This window comes from Oryza sativa, chromosome 4 (genome assembly GCF_034140825.1).
Source record: "Oryza sativa Japonica Group chromosome 4, ASM3414082v1".
Taxonomy (NCBI): Eukaryota; Viridiplantae; Streptophyta; class Magnoliopsida; order Poales; family Poaceae; genus Oryza; species Oryza sativa.
The window spans coordinates 32,933,923-32,954,219 of record NC_089038.1 but is presented as its reverse complement, the minus strand read 5'-3'; the positions used below and the strand labels follow the sequence as shown (position 1 = coordinate 32,954,219).

The 20,297-nt window shown below is 54.2% G+C and overlaps 1 protein-coding gene and 1 pseudogene across 1 annotated transcript; both read left to right on the top strand.

The window, feature by feature from the left end:
- The first annotated feature begins 638 nt into the window (after positions 1 to 638).
- LOC136356243 (phenolic glucoside malonyltransferase 1-like) lies at positions 639 to 1,169 on the top strand. The gene has a single exon (XM_066309845.1). The coding sequence runs from the start codon at positions 639 to 641 to the stop codon at positions 1,167 to 1,169; it is 531 nt and encodes a 176-aa protein (XP_066165942.1).
- LOC107278377 (anthocyanidin 3-O-glucoside 6''-O-acyltransferase-like) lies at positions 1,170 to 20,294 on the top strand (annotated as a pseudogene).
- The last annotated feature ends 3 nt before the right edge of the window (positions 20,295 to 20,297 follow it).

Genomic DNA, 20,297 nt, shown 5'->3' with positions numbered 1-20,297 from the left:
TGTGAGATCCATTGGGTACCCGCCAGGTATATCCATGCCCGTCGGGCATGGGTACGGGTATAGAGTTTTGCCCACTAACCTTAGTGGGTAGGGTTTGGGCGGGCAACGACGGGCATGGGTTCGAGCATGGTTTTGCTCTACCCATGCCCGACCCGACCCGTTGCCTTCCCTAGTTGAGTTGCAGGGACCTAATCACAAACACGTCGTCCCAAAATAATTTGTCGAGGTTTGTTGGTAGGATTGAATTCTTTTCAGAACGAGTAGTTCAGTTGCAGGGGCCTAATCACAAACACGTCGCCCCTACTCTCGCTGTCGTCTCGCCCATTGATTTTCTGATACGCTTCAGCATCGTGAACGTACCTGCTGAGTGTTACTACTTCTTAAAATATATATAAAAAACCTGGTTGAACAATAAATATAAATTTCTTTTGGTTGAAAAAGACACGTTCCAGCATTATAAATCTAAACATAAAAATCTTAATAGTATAAATCTAAACAGATTTTCTACGCAGAGATTAGCAGTACTATATGTTCCTAATATCTCTTATATTTTGATTAATCGCTCTCGCGGCAGCTGATACAGCCCTGCTCACTCACCACCATTGTCCATTGTGCTAGTACAGCAGGGGAGAGGACGGATGTCGGCTGCTGTGACTGTGCGTGTCGTGGGAGTCAGCCATGTCGCTGTACCGGCGAAGGCTGCGCTGCCGACGGAGCCGATGAAGCTCACCGCGACGGAGGCGCTGTGGCTACGCATCCCGCTCCTGCAACACGTCCTATTCTACGAGAGCGCCGGCAGCAGCTGGCCGCCGTTCGACGGCATCGTCGACTCGCTCCGGTCCTCCCTCGGCGCGACGCTGGCGACCTTCGCCCCGCTCGCCGGCAGGCTCGTCCACCTCGAGGACACCGGCGACGTCGCCATCGTCTGCTCGGCCTCGGACGCGGTGAGGTTCGTGGAGGCGGAGTGCGACGCCGACGTCCGCAGCGTCGCGGGCGGCGGCGGCGACGCGCCCGACGACGACCTGCGGTTGCTGGAGCAGCTCGCCCCGGAGCTCGACATGGGCGAGCTGCCGACGTCGGTGATGGCCGTGCAGTCCACGCGTCTGGTGGGAGGGGTGGCGGTCGGCGTGACGGTGCACCACGGCGTCGCCGACGGGAAGTCCTTCTAGATGTTCGTGGAGGCGTGGGCGGCGTCGTGCCGCGGCGAGACGCCGGCCGCGACGCCGTGCTTCGACCGCTCGGTTATCAAGTTGCCGGATGGAGAGGCGTTGGCCAGGAGCGTCTTAAGGAAGTACACGCCGAACTTGCCTGTGGTATGTCGGGAAATCATTTTACGGATTTGCTAAATAACATGCGAGAAATTTGAGGATGAAATCTCGTAGATTTTAGATCGTCGGATTCATGCCAAGATTTGTAAATGGACTTCTTTATTTCTAATCTTGGTGAGCTTTTTTTTGTTTTTTTTTTTGGGTACCGGCGACATCCCAACTCTTTAGACGACATACAGATAACGGGTTGGGTTGTGATAAGATGAGGAGAGAGGAGGGGGATGATGATGAACATCTAACCGTGCGTGGGTGTACCCGTGGAGTCGTCCCCTCCACACACCCTTCCCCACGTCCTCCTATATACGTGCATGTATGTATACGCATATATATATATATGTACAAAGTTTATACGTATATATATAAACTTTAAAGAAAAAATATTTCGTGTGTCCGGAAACTGATCGCCCATGCCCTTCCCTGTGTGGCTGATCACCACTTAGCAGTTTCAGAGGGGAGGAGGAAGACAGGGTTTACATGCGTTTAAAGGAATTGTTGTGGGTAACAGAAGATCGATTGGAAATATACAGGAAAATGAAAAATATAGAAAGAGTGGCATGGCTATTCCAATTCTACAGGAAATAAAAACACATAAATTTAAAAGAGGTATAGGTGTTTGGCTACTCCATAAGAAAATCACAAGAATTAATTGTGAAGAAAACGTTTGGCTATAATAGATAAATAGGCATTTGCCTTGGGCTTAAGGGGATTGTAAATAGGCATTTGCCTTGGGCTTAAGGGAATTGGAAAACATGATCTTTTATCAAATGTTTTCAGTTTTCCAAAAAAAAATAAATAAAGGAAGTAGGAATTTTGGAATCCATTTCTTACCATCAAAAGGCTCCAAAGAAAAAAAAATGGGATTTCAATTATTTCAAATTCGTTAAAAAAATTCTTTGCCTTCAAAGGAGCCTAATCTGAACGATCATTGCACATTAGTCCGAAGATTTTGGAATGTTTAAATGGCAATATCAGTTGTTAACAATCTATTGTTTCGCTGCTTATACTTATTAGCTAAAATTTAATTTTAGATTTGTTTTTCAATCACTCAAGATACTTAAATAGTTTTACTAATAAATTGTTTTATTATTCTTTGGTTGCTATTTGCTAGTAAGTTATAAGGATAAGCATAACAAAGTATAAGCGAACCAATAAAGTTGTTAAAGTCTACTAATACCAATTATTGCATCCCAATAAGATATGCGAATGGGGTGCTACCGTTTTCTAGAGATTTTTTTAATCCTTTTTATTTTCTAATTTCAAAAATAAACCCATTCAAAACTTATTTACAAGATTTGGAACTTATTGACCATGCCAGCCGGACTAACGTAGCAAAATAATACTGACACACTGGTCTAAATAGCGTGAAGACATTGTCTTACATTGACATGTTAGGATAAAACTATCACGCTCGTTGTAGATGATATGTCAGTGTTGTCTTGCCATGCCAGGTAGGTTGATATGGACAAAATGTTTAACTTTAAAATAAATTTTTGATGAATTTATTTTTAAAATAAAAAAGGTTTAAAAGTGAAAAAAAAATATCGTTTTTGGATGTTGCCTTGATAAGAATACGTCGACATGACAAAGCAGGTATCGCCGTCGGCGGCGCCGCCATCGAGTGGAGAAGAAAGCAAGTGGTACTCCCGCCGGACGTTCACTGTGGGCGCGGAGCAGCTCGAACGCCTCAAGAAACCACTGGTGGAGAAACCATCTTTGGTCGGTCGACCAAATCTCACAATAGTCCCGGTTCCACTAAAAACCGGGACTAAAAACGATTTTTAGTCCCGGTTAAAAAATTTTTGATCTTTACCAACCGGGACTAAAGATGATTTTTAGTCCCGGTTCATCCCCTGTCAGATGTATGTCATGGGGTCGAGGATTTTTAGTCCCGGTTTATACTACCAACCGGGACTAAAGATTACCACTTTAGTCCCGGTTGGTAATACTAACCGGGAGTAAAGATCTCTTGTCACGCCCCGAACTAGTACCGACCGGAACTAGCCCGTGACGCTCCAAATTAACCTGTTAATCGATACCAGTCCCAGGAAACAGTGCTGGTATCACAGGGAGACAGAATATCACAGCAACAGAGGTCTCTTTATTATAGAGTAGAAGTACAGTCATGTTGGGCTGCGGACAGATCCCGAGCTCACAACTGCATTACAAAAGGGAAACGGAAGCCATGACTTGGACCAAACATCACAGGCGCGACTTGGGAACTAGGCCGAAACCCTAAAACTCATCGAAGCCGGCTTGCTCCTGGAAGAACTCCTCATCAGCGGGATCCGCTTCATCTTCTTCAGCAACTGGGGGGGAGATTATTTATATAGAGCATGTCACACCCCAATCTGATACCGCCGTATAACGGCACCTGATAGGAGCGTGTCGTAGGGAAAACGGCGCGAACCGCTTCCTACGAAACCGCGATCTCGGTACCAGTCCCAGGACATAGTGCTGGTACCCACGGTGACAAATATGAATCATAGCAAATCCTTAAAATAGATAGAGGACTTATTTACCTTAACTTAGGTTGCAGCTCAGAACAACCCGAGAATGCAACCGACGACACGGACGAGGAAACACCAACAACAGCAGCAGCAGCGGAACCAACGAACTAACACCCAACACCACAGGCGACGGCTGGGAACCAGGACGAAACCCTAATCTTCACTTCACCTTATCTTCTCTTCAGGGCGGAGGAACTATGTATATATTTATATAGAGCAAGGGTGAGTACTTTCGCACTCAGCAAGTCACGGGAACTTAGGTGTTTAATGCAAGCTTGGAAGAGAGGCAAGGTTGTTTTGCAAATCTTTTATTTGAAGACATTTTGAAATCACTAAGTGATTTATTTCTTTCTATGTTTGGGCGAAAAGAGACTTGCGTCTCGATTCGACTTTAAGAGATGCTTTTCAACAACTCATTTAGCAATGTACCGACCTCCCGGGTCAGATCATTACTTCTCGGCTCCCAGAGCCATTCCACTTGATTAATCGGCTCCCAGAGCCTTTTTCATTTTCTCGGACTCCCAGAGTCCAGCTGCCCAGCAGCACAACAATCCGCTTCCACTCGGGAAGCCTAGTCTATGATGCCCGCAGACATCCCGAATCACACAGATTCGTTTCTGACCACTCAGGTCGTCCATCTGCCACATAGGCTGATTCTGGTTACGATTCCCACACCACAACAACTTTTCACAAAGCACAGGCAAACAAATCTACGCAACGGGAACCACCTCACATCCGCCCATGACCGTGGGCACGGCTGTTCGAACAGTTAGTTAACCTCTGCAGAGGGGTACACTTTACCCACAAGACACGAACTTACTCTAGACACTGGCCGGTGTCAGAGGTTCGCGACAAAGCCTTTCCCCAGCCGACCCAGGGTTACCTCATGCCACATAGAAGGATCAAATCCTCTCATAAACATAGGCCTTTTTAGGCGTGCACAAATCAAACTCCAACCACCTTGATCGGTAAGTGAGCAAGCTTCTCGTTCTTGCCTTACCAGGAACCCGGTTTGTCCGACCCCGCCCCGGCGTTCCCAACTATTGGCATGCGAGGTTTCCCTGAACCGTCTAGTTACTTAGCCAGGGTGTCCCATTCCACCTTGTGGTTGCACTTGATTATGTTCGATGAGTTTCCCACAGGAATCGGTCCTTATATGCGAATACGGGACAGTGCCACATAGGCACAACCCCCGCATCGCGAGTTTTCACAATTCATTTTATTTTCAAACACACCGACACCACATGTCGGGTTTTGAAGGCTTCACAAACCCATTTCCCAAGTTTTCGACAAGCAACGGTGTATGTGGGATATTTGGTATACGCGCTCAGAGAGCACGAATACCGAGGTACCACAAGGGTGGAGCGACAAGGAATCAGGGTAGTACGACCTACGGAAATTAGTGTGACTACTGGGTAGGTCCGTCGGTCTGGCACGCAAACCGAGGCCAAGCAAGTTAAGTGTGTGATTCCACTAATGCAAGTTGCAAACAAAATAATAATGACTTTTCAATTATAGGGGCAATTGATCAAAGGGTGACTTGCCTTGCTCAAGGTCTTCACGAAGCTTCACGAATCTTCAAGAAAACCCGCGATCGACGAAAATCCGATAACCGCAACTATACGCAAACAATCGAAAACCTAAACAAAAGACCAAAGGAAAGATCCTATTTAGACTAATTATTAGTGCCATTAAATAGATCTCAATTTTACGGAATTACTGGAAGTGGAACGGAGTCAATCGGATGAGCGGTTGGGAAGATATGGATTTTCTAAGGTTTAAGGATTTTCTAATCAAAGAAGAAAGGATTTAATAATTTATTAAACCCCTTTCTGGAAAGAGAATTGAAGGAGGGATGTAAACTAGACTTGTTTCGGTGGCATTGGCGCGGCCCAAGGGTCGAAGGAGGCTCGGCCAAGCCATTGGGCCGACGCGGGCGCAAACAGGCGGCCCATTAGGGCGCGCGGGAGGGAGAGGGGGCGGTCCGGTGGACCGAGCCCACCACGCGGGGTCCCGGGTGGGGCCCACTTGTCGGTGATACGGCCCACGGTGGGATGGGCGCACGCGAGGGCGGCGCTAGGGTTCGGGGGAAGGCGGTCCACGCGCGGCGCGCGGGTGGACGCGGTGTGCGGTGGGCCCACGCGCAGCGTGTCGGCTCTCCGTGGACCGCGCGCGAGGGTGGGGGACGGAGGGAGGCGGCTGACCGAGGTCAGCTTTTGACCCGGTCGCGTCGAGGTGGCGCCGACGTGGCAGCCACGTCGGATGGGGAGGCAGAGGAGGCCGGGCAGGCTGATCCGACGGCTTACGGCGTGCGGCGGGATCCGGCGAACGGCGGCGAGCCGGAAGGGGCGGCTAGCACTGGCGGCAGGAGGAGGAGAAGGGGAACTCATTCCACGGCTCGGATCAGGAAGAGGACGTGCGACGACGGCCGGCGGCGGCGGCCAATCTCGCTGGCATGCCGACGTGGCCGCGCGCGAGGAGAGCGAAGGGTGCGCGGGCTCGGGCTTAGCCGAACCGGTACGGTGTTGCGACGCGCACGCGGTGACGCGGGACCCGATGGTCACCGGCGGCGCACGCACGGCGGTGTTATGCGGCGGCGGAAGCGGCGACACGGCGCGGAGACAAAGGAGAAGGCCGACGGCCTTGGGGCAGCCAGGGGGAAGTCAAGGGGATCCCCGGGGGCGTGGCGGCGAGAGGAATCGACGCGAGAGAAGCCGACGATGGCGGATTGCGGCGGCGGCAATCACCGGAGAGCAAAAGGGGAAAACACGACGAGACGACGAGGGTTCGATTCAAAGGGATGGGAGCATCTCCGGGGTTCAAGGAATCCGTTCCCGGCGTCGGATTGGACGGAGCGGCACCGAGGTTGGCTGGCGACGAGAGACGGCCTCCGGGACAGAGCATGGCGGCCGGCGAGCTAGCGTGCGGTGCAAGGGCGACGAGCGGCGATTCGGCGGCGAGACCTGGGGCAGTGTCCATGCGTGTTCGGGGGGCTAGCCGAGCTACCACGTGAGCTAGGGAGGGAGAGGATGAGCAAGAAGGGAGAACGGAGGGTGGCATTACCAAGCCGAGACGGGCGCAGTGACGAGCGGCCGACGGCTCGGGAGCGAGCTCTCCGGCCTCGGGCCGAGGAAGGGGAGGAAGGAGGGTGCCCGGAGTCCCGCGTCACGCGTCCTCGCACGCACCGGTCTCCCGGTGCTCGGCGGCGGACGGCGACGGCGAGAGCAGAGGAAGGGCGACAATGGCGCGGTGGAGTAGGAGTGTGAAGTGGGAGGGATTGAGATGGGATGGTGAGCTCGGCTTCGGGTTTTATAGGCGCGGGGTGAGGCGATGTCGGTTTGGGGCGGAAAGAACCGACCTTGGTGGTCAAGCGCTCGGCTGGCGGCAGCGGCGGTTTCGTGGGCGATGCGAAAGTGGCGACGGCGTGGATGCTTTGGGCGGCGAAGGCGGTGGATCGGACGGCCGAATCCGAACCACGGGAGCGCAGGCTGGCGCGGTCAAGGTGGGGGCGGCGAGCTGGCGGTCATCGACGCGTGCGGCCAAGTCGGCGACAGGTGATGACGCCGGCGGTGTCGGGCAAAAGGAAAAAGGTGGGGGAAAAGGGAGCTCTGCTCCTTGCTGTTTCGGGATAAAGGAAAGGGAGAGGGAGCGAGGCCGAGGGCTCTGCCTCCCTCCCTTGGACGCATGCGCACAGGCGGGGCTGGGCGACGCGCGGTCACGGGCGGCGTCAGGGCTGACGCGGCGGCGACCGAGCAGCTGGCCTCGAGAGAGCGCGCGCGCGCGAGAACGAGCAGCACGGCCGAAAATCGAATGGCGGCAGCGGGAAAAATCGGTGATGGCGGCAGCGCTGGCGTTGGCGGCGACCGGCCGGTCGGCCACCTCGCGAGGCGCGCGCGGGAAAGGGCGAAGGCGGTGGAGGTTTTGGGCGACGACGGCGGGAAGCGGTGTCGGCGCGAGAGAGAACAGAGAGGGAGCGAGAAAACGAGAGAGAAAGAAGAGAGGCGATGCCTCTCTCTCTCGGCGCGTGCAGCGCACGTGCGGGGAGGAGGAGGAGCAGCTGAGAGGAGATGGGCCGAGGAGAAAACGGCCCACAAAAATCCGAGGGAGGCAAAAATAGACTTTTTCAGAGGAGATTGATTTGGAGAGAAATGGAGAGATTTAGGGTTTGGGTTCGAATTCAAATTTGATATTCAAACTCGAGGGTTTAGGGATGTATCAAGGGGAATTCAAGGAGAAGTCATGGGAAAGATTCAAAAGGAATACTTGGGTATTTGTTCTCGGGAACATAGGGGAGTCAAGGAAGGAAACAAAACGGGGGTTTGGACATTTTGGGATTTGGAAATGTGTTTGGCGAGGATTCAAAGGAAGGGATTGACTTTCGGATTTAGATTTCGGAGACTTGAATTGGGAGAGGAGATTTGAGGCGGAGGATTTTGATTTCGATGAGAGGGAACAACAGGATTTGAATTGAGATCTTGGCACAACTTAGACTCGCACACAAAGAACGAAAATTTTCGCAATTAGGATTTTGCCGAAATAGTTTTTAACGACTCACGAAAAGCGGAGCGTTACAGATCCACCCCCCTTACAAGAATCTCGACCCCGAGATTCGAAGGTGGACCACACACACGAAACCAAAAGGGATCTTCAGACTTCTTCGCAGCTTCAGACTCTGCTAGTCTTTCTTCAACTTATTGTTGCGTACTTGCCACAAAACGGTCTGGTAACTTGATTCACTTAGCATTCTTCATCTTACTGTGGCTTTGCTCTTGCCTGTGGAACCTGTTCTTCTCCTGCTCCTTCAACTTGCTCGAGATTCACAACTTTTCCATTTGTTTCTACTTGCACATGGTTCAGACGACCTTGTCCGACGGGCGGTGAGGTCAACGAGGCAGAACCACTGTTTGGTGACTTTGAACTCTTTGGTCCAGATACGTTGGGAAGGCTTGTTGTTGGTTGGACTCGTTTTGACTTGACTTTCTGAGGGCAGCACCATGAATAGTGTCCCATCCCATGGCAGATGAAACATTCGACTCCTGCCTTATAACCACGTCTTTTTGAAGGTGTAGGGCATGGTTCGGAGTTGCTTCCTTCATGGCTACTACTGTTGATCATTGTGGCTTGCTGACCAGGTTCTGACATAGTCGAACGAGACGTAGAACCGGAACTAGTTGAATGAGATGCTTTCTGATAGTATTGTGCTGGCGAGTTTGTTTTTTCGACACAAATCTTCTTTTGCTTGAATCTCTAGGGACATTACTTTGCGTCTCTTGTATTCTTGCATCTCTTTCTTTTCTTGGATGTCTTGGCACATGTCGCAGGATGCTTTTGCTCTTTTGTCATCAGGGAAGGTTGGACGTACTGCATTAACATTTGGCGAATTCGGGCTTCCTTGGGGATAGAAGGGCATCCTTGAGATGCTCATATTAGCTTGTAGTAGTGCATCCATATAGGGTTTTTGGGGGCAGTGTCTCATGTAATGGCCAATTTCGTGGCAAATGAAGCATATGAATCCGGGAACGTGTCTGATCTTCTTTGATTTGAGGGTGGGGGTCTTGGATAAGTTTTGGCAAGATTGCAGTGTCTGACATTGTGGGACATCTTGCATGTCAACTTCTGATGGCAAGGTCTTTCTTTTGTGACAACTTCCTTCTTTAACCATGCTATTTTCTTGCGATACGGATTCATTGATTGAGTTCTGAAGGTTGGGGCAATTATTAGCTCGAAGTGGGGTTTTCATCCCTGTAATCATCACATTTAAGAATTCTTTGTTCTTCTCTTTATGGGTATCAGTGCCTTCTACTGATTGTGTTCCTTGTATTTCTGCGGCCTCATTCTTACTCTTGTCTGGATTCACCTTGGGCTGTGGTAGTAGCAGTTGTTGTTGTATAGAAGCCAAATTTTGAGCTATTTCTTGTAGCATCTGAGTCTGATTGGCTAGAATCTGATAAATATCCATTGAGGAGTGTTGGTTTCTGGTTGCAACTTCCTTGTTTGGTCCAGGAACAGCATTACCAGTCTTGGCGACTTGGTTGGTGACTTGTTCAGCTAGTTGATTTGGATTTTCTGACAAAGCTGGGTCTTCCTCAGAACCAAGGTAGTTGCGGACACAAGTCTGACAGGTTGGTTGAGGTGCCATTTGCTTCAGAGGAACTGAGAACTGACCAACGCAGAAAGTAGATAAGAAAAGGAGGAAACAAAAACACTACATCAAAACGGTTTTCGAAATCACAGAAGACATAGGTGGTGTGTCCCAGCCGGTAACCCAACTGGTCTAACACCTGAACACGGACTACCAAACAAAACTCACACACGCACTAGTTCACCACAACTCCTACCGAGCGGGTGACGGTACTAAGGTTAGCCTACCAACAAGGGCTTAACTAAGACTCCTAGAGGCTTGAGCTCACCTTTCTTCAACTGGGCGTGAAGACAGGTTTGCTCTAGGATAAAAGTCAAAACAACGACTAGCTTCTACTTTTGGACACAAAAGATTTTTCGCAAAACTAGAGCTAAAGGGGACAACGACACCTTAGCTTTCACAAATAGTTTTTGTATTCAGATAATGCCATCCTATTTAGGGGTTTCGATCCTAGGGCCAACTAATGCTCTGATACCATCTCTTGTCACACCCCAATCTGATACCGCCGTATAACGGCACCTGATAGGAGCGTGTCGTAGGGAAAACGGCGCGAACCGCTTCCTACGAAACCGCGATCTCGGTACCAGTCCCAGGACATAGTGCTGGTACCCACGGTGACAAATATGAATCATAGCAAATCCTTAAAATAGATAGAGGACTTATTTACCTTAACTTAGGTTGCAGCTCAGAACAACCCGAGAATGCAACCGACGACACGGACGAGGAAACACCAACAACAGCAGCAGCAGCGGAACCAACGAACTAACACCCAACACCACAGGCGACGGCTGGGAACCAGGACGAAACCCTAATCTTCACTTCACCTTATCTTCTCTTCAGGGCGGAGGAACTATGTATATATTTATATAGAGCAAGGGTGAGTACTTTCGCACTCAGCAAGTCACGGGAACTTAGGTGTTTAATGCAAGCTTGGAAGAGAGGCAAGGTTGTTTTGCAAATCTTTTATTTGAAGACATTTTGAAATCACTAAGTGATTTATTTCTTTCTATGTTTGGGCGAAAAGAGACTTGCGTCTCGATTCGACTTTAAGAGATGCTTTTCAACAACTCATTTAGCAATGTACCGACCTCCCGGGTCAGATCATTACTTCTCGGCTCCCAGAGCCATTCCACTTGATTAATCGGCTCCCAGAGCCTTTTTCATTTTCTCGGACTCCCAGAGTCCAGCTGCCCAGCAGCACAACAATCCGCTTCCACTCGGGAAGCCTAGTCTATGATGCCCGCAGACATCCCGAATCACACAGATTCGTTTCTGACCACTCAGGTCGTCCATCTGCCACATAGGCTGATTCTGGTTACGATTCCCACACCACAACAACTTTTCACAAAGCACAGGCAAACAAATCTACGCAACGGGAACCACCTCACATCCGCCCATGACCGTGGGCACGGCTGTTCGAACAGTTAGTTAACCTCTGCAGAGGGGTACACTTTACCCACAAGACACGAACTTACTCTAGACACTGGCCGGTGTCAGAGGTTCGCGACAAAGCCTTTCCCCAGCCGACCCAGGGTTACCTCATGCCACATAGAAGGATCAAATCCTCTCATAAACATAGGCCTTTTTAGGCGTGCACAAATCAAACTCCAACCACCTTGATCGGTAAGTGAGCAAGCTTCTCGTTCTTGCCTTACCAGGAACCCGGTTTGTCCGACCCCGCCCCGGCGTTCCCAACTATTGGCATGCGAGGTTTCCCTGAACCGTCTAGTTACTTAGCCAGGGTGTCCCATTCCACCTTGTGGTTGCACTTGATTATGTTCGATGAGTTTCCCACAGGAATCGGTCCTTATATGCGAATACGGGACAGTGCCACATAGGCACAACCCCCGCATCGCGAGTTTTCACAATTCATTTTATTTTCAAACACACCGACACCACATGTCGGGTTTTGAAGGCTTCACAAACCCATTTCCCAAGTTTTCGACAAGCAACGGTGTATGTGGGATATTTGGTATACGCGCTCAGAGAGCACGAATACCGAGGTACCACAAGGGTGGAGCGACAAGGAATCAGGGTAGTACGACCTACGGAAATTAGTGTGACTACTGGGTAGGTCCGTCGGTCTGGCACGCAAACCGAGGCCAAGCAAGTTAAGTGTGTGATTCCACTAATGCAAGTTGCAAACAAAATAATAATGACTTTTCAATTATAGGGGCAATTGATCAAAGGGTGACTTGCCTTGCTCAAGGTCTTCACGAAGCTTCACGAATCTTCAAGAAAACCCGCGATCGACGAAAATCCGATAACCGCAACTATACGCAAACAATCGAAAACCTAAACAAAAGACCAAAGGAAAGATCCTATTTAGACTAATTATTAGTGCCATTAAATAGATCTCAATTTTACGGAATTACTGGAAGTGGAACGGAGTCAATCGGATGAGCGGTTGGGAAGATATGGATTTTCTAAGGTTTAAGGATTTTCTAATCAAAGAAGAAAGGATTTAATAATTTATTAAACCCCTTTCTGGAAAGAGAATTGAAGGAGGGATGTAAACTAGACTTGTTTCGGTGGCATTGGCGCGGCCCAAGGGTCGAAGGAGGCTCGGCCAAGCCATTGGGCCGACGCGGGCGCAAACAGGCGGCCCATTAGGGCGCGCGGGAGGGAGAGGGGGCGGTCCGGTGGACCGAGCCCACCACGCGGGGTCCCGGGTGGGGCCCACTTGTCGGTGATACGGCCCACGGTGGGATGGGCGCACGCGAGGGCGGCGCTAGGGTTCGGGGGAAGGCGGTCCACGCGCGGCGCGCGGGTGGACGCGGTGTGCGGTGGGCCCACGCGCAGCGTGTCGGCTCTCCGTGGACCGCGCGCGAGGGTGGGGGACGGAGGGAGGCGGCTGACCGAGGTCAGCTTTTGACCCGGTCGCGTCGAGGTGGCGCCGACGTGGCAGCCACGTCGGATGGGGAGGCAGAGGAGGCCGGGCAGGCTGATCCGACGGCTTACGGCGTGCGGCGGGATCCGGCGAACGGCGGCGAGCCGGAAGGGGCGGCTAGCACTGGCGGCAGGAGGAGGAGAAGGGGAACTCATTCCACGGCTCGGATCAGGAAGAGGACGTGCGACGACGGCCGGCGGCGGCGGCCAATCTCGCTGGCATGCCGACGTGGCCGCGCGCGAGGAGAGCGAAGGGTGCGCGGGCTCGGGCTTAGCCGAACCGGTACGGTGTTGCGACGCGCACGCGGTGACGCGGGACCCGATGGTCACCGGCGGCGCACGCACGGCGGTGTTATGCGGCGGCGGAAGCGGCGACACGGCGCGGAGACAAAGGAGAAGGCCGACGGCCTTGGGGCAGCCAGGGGGAAGTCAAGGGGATCCCCGGGGGCGTGGCGGCGAGAGGAATCGACGCGAGAGAAGCCGACGATGGCGGATTGCGGCGGCGGCAATCACCGGAGAGCAAAAGGGGAAAACACGACGAGACGACGAGGGTTCGATTCAAAGGGATGGGAGCATCTCCGGGGTTCAAGGAATCCGTTCCCGGCGTCGGATTGGACGGAGCGGCACCGAGGTTGGCTGGCGACGAGAGACGGCCTCCGGGACAGAGCATGGCGGCCGGCGAGCTAGCGTGCGGTGCAAGGGCGACGAGCGGCGATTCGGCGGCGAGACCTGGGGCAGTGTCCATGCGTGTTCGGGGGGCTAGCCGAGCTACCACGTGAGCTAGGGAGGGAGAGGATGAGCAAGAAGGGAGAACGGAGGGTGGCATTACCAAGCCGAGACGGGCGCAGTGACGAGCGGCCGACGGCTCGGGAGCGAGCTCTCCGGCCTCGGGCCGAGGAAGGGGAGGAAGGAGGGTGCCCGGAGTCCCGCGTCACGCGTCCTCGCACGCACCGGTCTCCCGGTGCTCGGCGGCGGACGGCGACGGCGAGAGCAGAGGAAGGGCGACAATGGCGCGGTGGAGTAGGAGTGTGAAGTGGGAGGGATTGAGATGGGATGGTGAGCTCGGCTTCGGGTTTTATAGGCGCGGGGTGAGGCGATGTCGGTTTGGGGCGGAAAGAACCGACCTTGGTGGTCAAGCGCTCGGCTGGCGGCAGCGGCGGTTTCGTGGGCGATGCGAAAGTGGCGACGGCGTGGATGCTTTGGGCGGCGAAGGCGGTGGATCGGACGGCCGAATCCGAACCACGGGAGCGCAGGCTGGCGCGGTCAAGGTGGGGGCGGCGAGCTGGCGGTCATCGACGCGTGCGGCCAAGTCGGCGACAGGTGATGACGCCGGCGGTGTCGGGCAAAAGGAAAAAGGTGGGGGAAAAGGGAGCTCTGCTCCTTGCTGTTTCGGGATAAAGGAAAGGGAGAGGGAGCGAGGCCGAGGGCTCTGCCTCCCTCCCTTGGACGCATGCGCACAGGCGGGGCTGGGCGACGCGCGGTCACGGGCGGCGTCAGGGCTGACGCGGCGGCGACCGAGCAGCTGGCCTCGAGAGAGCGCGCGCGCGCGAGAACGAGCAGCACGGCCGAAAATCGAATGGCGGCAGCGGGAAAAATCGGTGATGGCGGCAGCGCTGGCGTTGGCGGCGACCGGCCGGTCGGCCACCTCGCGAGGCGCGCGCGGGAAAGGGCGAAGGCGGTGGAGGTTTTGGGCGACGACGGCGGGAAGCGGTGTCGGCGCGAGAGAGAACAGAGAGGGAGCGAGAAAACGAGAGAGAAAGAAGAGAGGCGATGCCTCTCTCTCTCGGCGCGTGCAGCGCACGTGCGGGGAGGAGGAGGAGCAGCTGAGAGGAGATGGGCCGAGGAGAAAACGGCCCACAAAAATCCGAGGGAGGCAAAAATAGACTTTTTCAGAGGAGATTGATTTGGAGAGAAATGGAGAGATTTAGGGTTTGGGTTCGAATTCAAATTTGATATTCAAACTCGAGGGTTTAGGGATGTATCAAGGGGAATTCAAGGAGAAGTCATGGGAAAGATTCAAAAGGAATACTTGGGTATTTGTTCTCGGGAACATAGGGGAGTCAAGGAAGGAAACAAAACGGGGGTTTGGACATTTTGGGATTTGGAAATGTGTTTGGCGAGGATTCAAAGGAAGGGATTGACTTTCGGATTTAGATTTCGGAGACTTGAATTGGGAGAGGAGATTTGAGGCGGAGGATTTTGATTTCGATGAGAGGGAACAACAGGATTTGAATTGAGATCTTGGCACAACTTAGACTCGCACACAAAGAACGAAAATTTTCGCAATTAGGATTTTGCCGAAATAGTTTTTAACGACTCACGAAAAGCGGAGCGTTACAGAGCAAGGGTGAGTACGGGAGTACTCAGCAAGCCAGGGGAAATAAGTGTTTAATGCAGGCTTCAAAGAAAGGCTGGTGTTTTTGCAATTGATTTTATTCGAACTCTTTTCTGAAACAACTAAGTGAGTGCTTCTCAAACGACACGGATGAGACAGTGCGTCTCGTCCGGTCGGAGTATGTGCAATGTATCAGTCTTTAGAATTGAAACAAGGTTGGCACCCGGCCAACAGCTTTTCAACGGCCACCCGGGCCAACAACTTTTCAAACGGCCACCCGGGCCAACAACTTTTCAAACGGCCACCCGGGCCTAGCTGATCCCATCAGCTACAGATTTTTCAAACATCGAACCCCTTTTCTCAACAGCAATTTCACAAGCAGTAGTCAAACAAAACTACGCTAGGAATCACCTCACATCCGCCCATGACCGTGGGCACGGCTGTTCGAACAGTTTGTTAACCTCTGCAGAGGGGGTACACTTTACCCACACGACATTACTAACCCGGATCACCCAGCCCGTGGAAATCAGCCACGTCGGGGGACCTCCAAGCTTTCATGACAAGACATTTCGAAAACCGACACAGGTTTACCATATGCCGACGAGAGGGGTCCCAGACCAACAACAGGTTAGGTCCCAGACCATACTGTGCCAGGAAGCCCAGGGGTCCTCCCCGACACCACCCCGGCGAATCCACATGTCTCTCGGCATCAAGGCTCCCCTGGTAAACTAGTTACTCAGCCAGGGGTGTCCCATTCCACCCATGTGGTCGTACTTGTCTTATGTTTGGATGAAATTCCAAGGAAACGGTCCTTAAGTGCAAGAGCGGGAAACCGTACACCCGGTACGTTCCCCGGTCCGCGGTTTTGGAAATTTCATTTAGTTCACAAGCACCGACCCAGGTGTCGGGTTTTCCAAATCTTTTGTAAAACCCAAGTTTTACCCAAGATGTTTATCATATTTTAAGTTTGAGGGCGACCGTCGATACTCGCACAGAGTGCTCGAGTATCGAGGCGCAACTGGATGGTTACAAGGGGACATGGTATAACAATTAGCAATGGAGGGGTCAGATGCAACAAGTTAGGTAGGTCCGCCAAACTGTCATGCGGACGGAACAAGCAGATTAAGTGCGATCCTATCAATGCATAATATTTTTCAAGCAACATAATTAAATTCAAATATAGGCTCAAGATGTTCAAAGGTGGCTTGCCTTGCTCGAGATCTGGAGCTTGATCCTCGAAATCCTCGCACTGCGGGTCTTCGGGCTCCGAAACTACACGCAAAACGGGACAACTCAACAAACGGCGAAAATAAAGCCTTATTAATGACCTCTAAGCGTGCCATTAGATAGATCTCGGGATTTGAGGAATTTTGGGAGTTGAACGGAGTCAATCGGATTTACGGTTGGGAAGATATTGAATTTCTAAGATTATTGGATTTTTGGTCTAAAGGAAAAGGATTTAATTAAATCCTTTTTGGAAAAGAAAATAAAAGAAAAGAAAGGAGGGAGGGAATACAGACTTTTCTCGGGCGGCTAGGGCGCAGCCCGAGAGAAAGAGCGGCTCGGCCGAGCTTAACGGGCCGGCCGGCCCAAGAAGGCGGCCCAGAGCGGCCCAAGATGCGCGCACGCGGAGGAAGGAGAGAGAGAGAGCCGGTGGACCGGGCTCACCTCGCGCGGTCCCGGGTGGGACCCGCTTGTCAGCGGCTCGGCTCACCGTGCGGAGGGAGCACGCGGCGCGGCGCTAGGGTGGAGGATGGACGTGATGCACGCGCGCGGTTCGCGGTGGACGTGGGTGCGGCGGGTCCACGCGCAGCCTCACGGCTCGCGGTGGAACGCGCGCACGGGGAGGGACTGACCGGGGTCGGCTCGACCCGGTCTAGGCTGAGCTGGCGCCGACGTGGCGCCTACGTGGCTGCCACGCGGGCCGGCGGGAGGTAGACGACGACGCTGGCCGGAACGAACGGCGGTCGACAGCGGCGAGCGACGGAGCGAACCACGGCGATACGGGCAAAAGCGAGCACACCGGGCGGTTGCACGTGACGAGGGGAGACGAACCAACGGCTCGGATTTGCCGGGGGTTGCTCGACGGCGGCGGCAACCGGCGGCGGGAGAAGGGGGAAACGGCGACGAGGTCACTAGGGGCTAATTCCCGGCGGCGAGAGCATCTATGCGGTTACGGGAATCCGATGCTAGCGTCGGATTGGGCGGAACTACGCCGAGCGAGGCCGGCGACGAGCGGCGCTTCCGAGCTCGGGCGGCGACGGCGGCGAGCACACGGCGAGCGACGGCAACGGTCGGGGCGGCGCCGGCTAACTTCGGGGAGGCTACTCGAGCTACTACCGAAAGCTAAGGGGGGGAGATGGAGCGAGGAGGAAGAACGGAGGGAGGCACTACCGTGCGGGACGGGCGCGGTGACGAGAGGCCGACGGCGCGGGAGTGATCTCTCCGGCCTCGGGCCGAGGAAGAGGAAGAAGAGGGCGCGCCCGGAGTCCCCTTCCGCGTCCACGAACGCACCGGCTCTCCCGGTGCTTGGCGATGGACGGCGGAGGCGAGACAGAGCACGGGAGCGGCGGCAATGGCGAGGAGGCGAATGGGAGAGGAAGGAAGGGAGAGGGGGGCTTGGGTTTATAGGAGGCGGGAAGGTCGGTTTGGGAGAGAGGAACCGACATTGGGCGGTCAAGCCGGCGAGCTGGCGCTCCGGCTAGCGGCCAAAGCGACGACAGGAGGTGACACCGGCGAGAGGGGAAAAAGGGGGAAAAAGGGGAAAAGGAGGGAGAGAAAGGGGGCTCGCCCCTTGCCTCTTTGGGAAAAGGCGGAGGGAGCGGGGGCGACGCGGCAGGGGGAGGAGGGGCGCTGCCTCCGTCCCTTGGCGGCTTGCGCGCGGAGTGGCGGGGGCCGGGCGATGACGACGGCGATGACGGCGGGCGGATTGGAGCGGAGCGGCGACACGGGCGACAGGCGCGGCAGGCGCTGACGACGGCGGCGACCAGGCGGTCGGCCACCACGGCACGCGCGCGCGGCTTGCAACGGGCGGCGTCCGCGCGGGCGCGCGCACGCGAACACGGCGCGCGGGAAGCGGCAGCGAGGGAGCGGAGAGGGAGGACTTGGCTCGGCGCGGGCGGCTTACGCGCACGCGCGCGGGCAGAGCGGAGGGGCGCAGGGCGCGGCTCTCGCGCTCGCGCGCGGCGCGCGAGGGTGGGGCGCTCGGCGCGGCGACGCGCGCTCGCGCGTGCGGCGCGGGGCGGAGCGGAGGGAGAGAGGGGAGGAGCGGGGGAGCGCGCCGGGGGAGAGCGAGAGAGAGAGAGAGAGCGAGAGAGATAGAGCGAGGAGGGAGGGGGAGATGGGCCGAGAGGGATTCGGCCCATCGAACCCGGGGGAGGCAAACTAGACTTTTGCGGAGGGATTTGATTTGGAAGGATTTGGATTCGGAATTGAACTCGACGATAGATCGGGGATTGAGATCTTGAGATGGCACGGACACTAGACAACAAGCAAAGAAACAAATTTCGCAATTAGGATTTTTAGGAGATAATTTTCCCGCTAGGCGCCACGACGGAACGGGCGCTACATCTTTAGTCCCGGTTGGTATTACCAACCGGGACTAAAGATCGATCTTTAGTCCCGGTTGGAGTTATCAACCGGGAGTAAATATTTCTCTCCCACATCTGATCGGTTAAGTCCCAGACAGATATTTAGATAAGATTGGAACATCCGGATCCCCTCTCTTCCTCTTCTCAGATCCAATCCTCTTCCTCCTCCCATCCCCTCTCTTCTCCTCCTCCCCTTCCTCTTCTCCTCCTCCCCTCTCCTCCCTCCCATCAGCCGGCCCTTCCTCTTCCCCTCAACTCCCTCTTCCATCAGCCGGCCGGCGGCGGGGAGGCGGGCGGCGGGTGGCGACGGCGCGGCCGCGCGCGGGGAGGCGGGCGGCGGCACGGCGCGGCCGCGGGCGTGGAGGCGGGCGGCGGCGCGGCCGCGCGTGTGGAGGTGGGCGCGCGCAGGCGGCCGACGGGCGGCGGCTCGTTTGCTTCTTTTTTTTTTTGTAATTTGTGTTTCACTAGATGTATATTTTTTTAGATTTTGTGATTCATTGCATAGATGTATAATTTGTATAATCTGTGATGTATTTAATTTGTGTGTAGTTTTTTAGGATTTGTGATGTATTTGATCTGTGTGTAGAATTTGTGGTGTATTTAATCTGTGTATACAAGTAACTTAATATTTGGGATGTTGATTTGGGGATGTGCATCCCATTTAATTCGGGAGAAAATATAGGGATTAACCCTAGCCATTAGCAAATCAACAATAAAATAAAAAAAGTATCTCGAGGAACTGTCGCTTCCCACCAACCGGGACTAAAGATTCCCTCTCTTTACTCCTCCATCTTATCGATTTTTAGTCCCGGATTCGTAGTGAGGTTCTAAACCGGGAGTAAAAAATATTTTTTCACCAGTGAACGCATCGTCCGAGACGGCGAAGCCCACGGCGCACCACCGCGTCGGCCACCGTCCAGCTTCGTCGCCCTCGTCGCGACGGTCTGGACGCTCCTCGTCCGGTCCAAGTCCAAGACATCCGCCGCGGACGACGCCGAGGCGTTCCTCTTCTTCTTCGCCGACTTCCGCGAGCGGCTCGACCCTCCCGTCGACGCCAGGTACTTCGGCACGTGCCTCACCGGGTGCTTCGTGGCGCTCCCAGCGCGCGACCTCCTCCACGGCGACGGCGCACTGGCGGCCGCCGCGTCGGCGATCCAGGAGGAGATCCGGAGGATGGCGGATGACCCGCTGGCCTTGTGGGATTTCTTTAGCCTGAACAGCAGGGCGGCCTAAGAGAAGGTGGCGACCGTGTCCGGATCGCCGGGGTTCTGCCCGTACGACGTCGCTGACTTTGGGTGGGGGAAGCCGAGATGGACGGTGCCGGCGAGGATGAACCACGACGGCCAGATGGCGCTGGCCCGCGCCGGCGACGGCCGCGGGGTGCAGGTGTCGGTGTCGTTGCTGCAACCGAAACAGATGGACGCTTTCAAGTCGCGTTTCCTCGAGCTACTGGGATAAGATGACCGATAGTTCATGCCATCTAGGCATCTAGTACTAGACTCATAT